The sequence below is a fragment of the Cryptotermes secundus genome, unplaced genomic scaffold (assembly GCF_002891405.2).
Source record: "Cryptotermes secundus unplaced genomic scaffold, Csec_1.0 scaffold14687, whole genome shotgun sequence".
Lineage (NCBI taxonomy): Eukaryota > Metazoa > Arthropoda > Insecta > Blattodea > Kalotermitidae > Cryptotermes > Cryptotermes secundus.
Window position 1 is genome coordinate 5,977 of NW_019724265.1, and position 1,922 is coordinate 7,898.

General features: G+C 44.5%; 1 protein-coding gene across 1 annotated transcript in view; it reads right to left on the minus strand.

Annotated features, from left to right (window-relative positions):
• Positions 1-1,870, minus strand: part of LOC111862243 (zinc finger protein 665-like) — a 6,207-nt gene extending 4,337 nt beyond the window's left edge. Inside the window, exon 1 of the mRNA XM_023847454.1 lies at positions 1,803-1,870. Within this exon, the coding sequence (XP_023703222.1) occupies positions 1,803-1,870 (68 nt within the window). The remainder of the gene's footprint in view (positions 1-1,802) is intronic.
• Between the last annotated feature and the right edge of the window lie 52 nt (positions 1,871-1,922).

Genomic DNA, 1,922 nt, shown 5'->3' on the forward strand with positions numbered 1-1,922 from the left:
AACTGACTGGTACCAGCTGTGCAGCTCACTTATATAGCTGCAGTGCTTGCCGGTTGCGTAATGAGTGCCACGTCACAGTAGGAAGTTGATTACGGGTACGTAGCGTTGCGCGTTACGTCACCGCGGAGGGGAGTGGCGGGGCGGGAACTCGCCTATTACCGTAGTAACGTGAGCGTTACTTTACCGCTACGTGCAGCTGGGGAGGTAGGGGTCAACATGTCACAATATTATTAGTCAGAAAGTGTGCCAGGCCGACACTGATACTGGAAGTCACAGTGACGAAGATGTGTTTCACTCACAAAGTAATACAGACCAAATGGGTTTATACCTCTTCCAAGACACTGAATAAAATATTGTGATGTATTTGCGCTATGCACGACACCTCCCCTCCAGCAGTGGCGTAAAGGTGTCAAAGCAAATGCAGCTGCTATGGTAACAGGCCAGCACACACTCCACTGTCCCCCCACGGTGACGTAACAGCACTTCTCACTGTAATGTAACAAAGGACACAGCCGTTAACATGCGGCAACAGGGAATGGTATGAGAAGCCGGCTGAGCAGTATGTGAGCAGTGTGTGATCAGGAGTGATACAGTGTGGATCATGTGGATCGTGAAGTTGCCGAGAGCACTGGAAGTAACTGTGATACTACCAGAGGCAGTAATTGTAAACTGTATAAGTGTGCGAGCCAATGTGGAATAAATTCGCTATATTCAGTATGTCATGAAGTTATTTGTCACGTTACATTCCCAACATGTGACAATATATAAAGAAATATATTGTCACGTATTGGGTGTATAACGTGACAAATAACTGTACGCCGTATTTGATATAGCGAATTTTATTTCACATTTGCACTTACAATCACCCAAATTACAGATTCACAATTACTGCTATCTGCAGTATCACAAATACTACACTCCAATTGCCAGAATACAACTGACTGGTTGCTGGCTAACTCGGAACTCTCTGATGGCTAGATTTCAACTCAACTCGCAGGCTGCTGCCTTGAGAACTGTTGATAACACACTCACTCGTCTACTATTTAACTCTGCGGTAGCCACATTACAACTAACTCGCAGCTGCTGTGCAGTTCCCTTATATAGCCGCAGTGCTTGCCTGTTGCGTAATGAGTGCCACGCCATCCTGTTACGTCACCGCGCGTTACGTTACCGTGCGGAGGGGGGGGAGCGCTGAAACACCGCCGCGTCACTGCTGGTGGGGGGGGTTCTCCGTTGCTCAACATGTCACAATATGACAGTCTGACACTGACTTTCCAACTGATAAAGAAATATATGATAATCCAACACTGACTTCCCACCTAATAATTCGTTACTGAAAACCAATCTTTCAATACATCACATTTCCTTGAAAGCTCTGGAAGCACTAACATGCGAGCACAGATGAATATTTACTCCTCAGTTCTCAAAACAAAGCTGGGCTCTATTTGGCTGCCGACACCATAAACAGTCATATCTAAATATAAATAGTATCATAAACAGTAGCGTGATAAACAATTTCATTGTTCAGAGCTAACGAATGAACCACTGACATGAACTTGCAGGAATTTGTTTTGGTTTCAAACCCAAGATCAAACTGTCAGCACTACCAAAGTGAGAATGAGTCTTATATATAACATTTGGCCAACACGGGGTGCTTCTTGCTGTAGATATATAAAACATTCGTCCGTTTAATGGTTAATCAGAATGACTTCTGCTGCTGCAAAGAATGGCTACATGTAGGGGGACAGCAATTTTAACACCTTCTGTGACCTGTGAACTGTATGCTTCATTCCACACAATACTGGCCATAAGCATACTGATTCACTGGCAAAATTAGTATGCGCCTTGCAGCCACTGGTGCATCAGTCATTGTGTACCCGGCTGAGTAAAGTAAGAACCTCTGTCTATATGTATATATACAA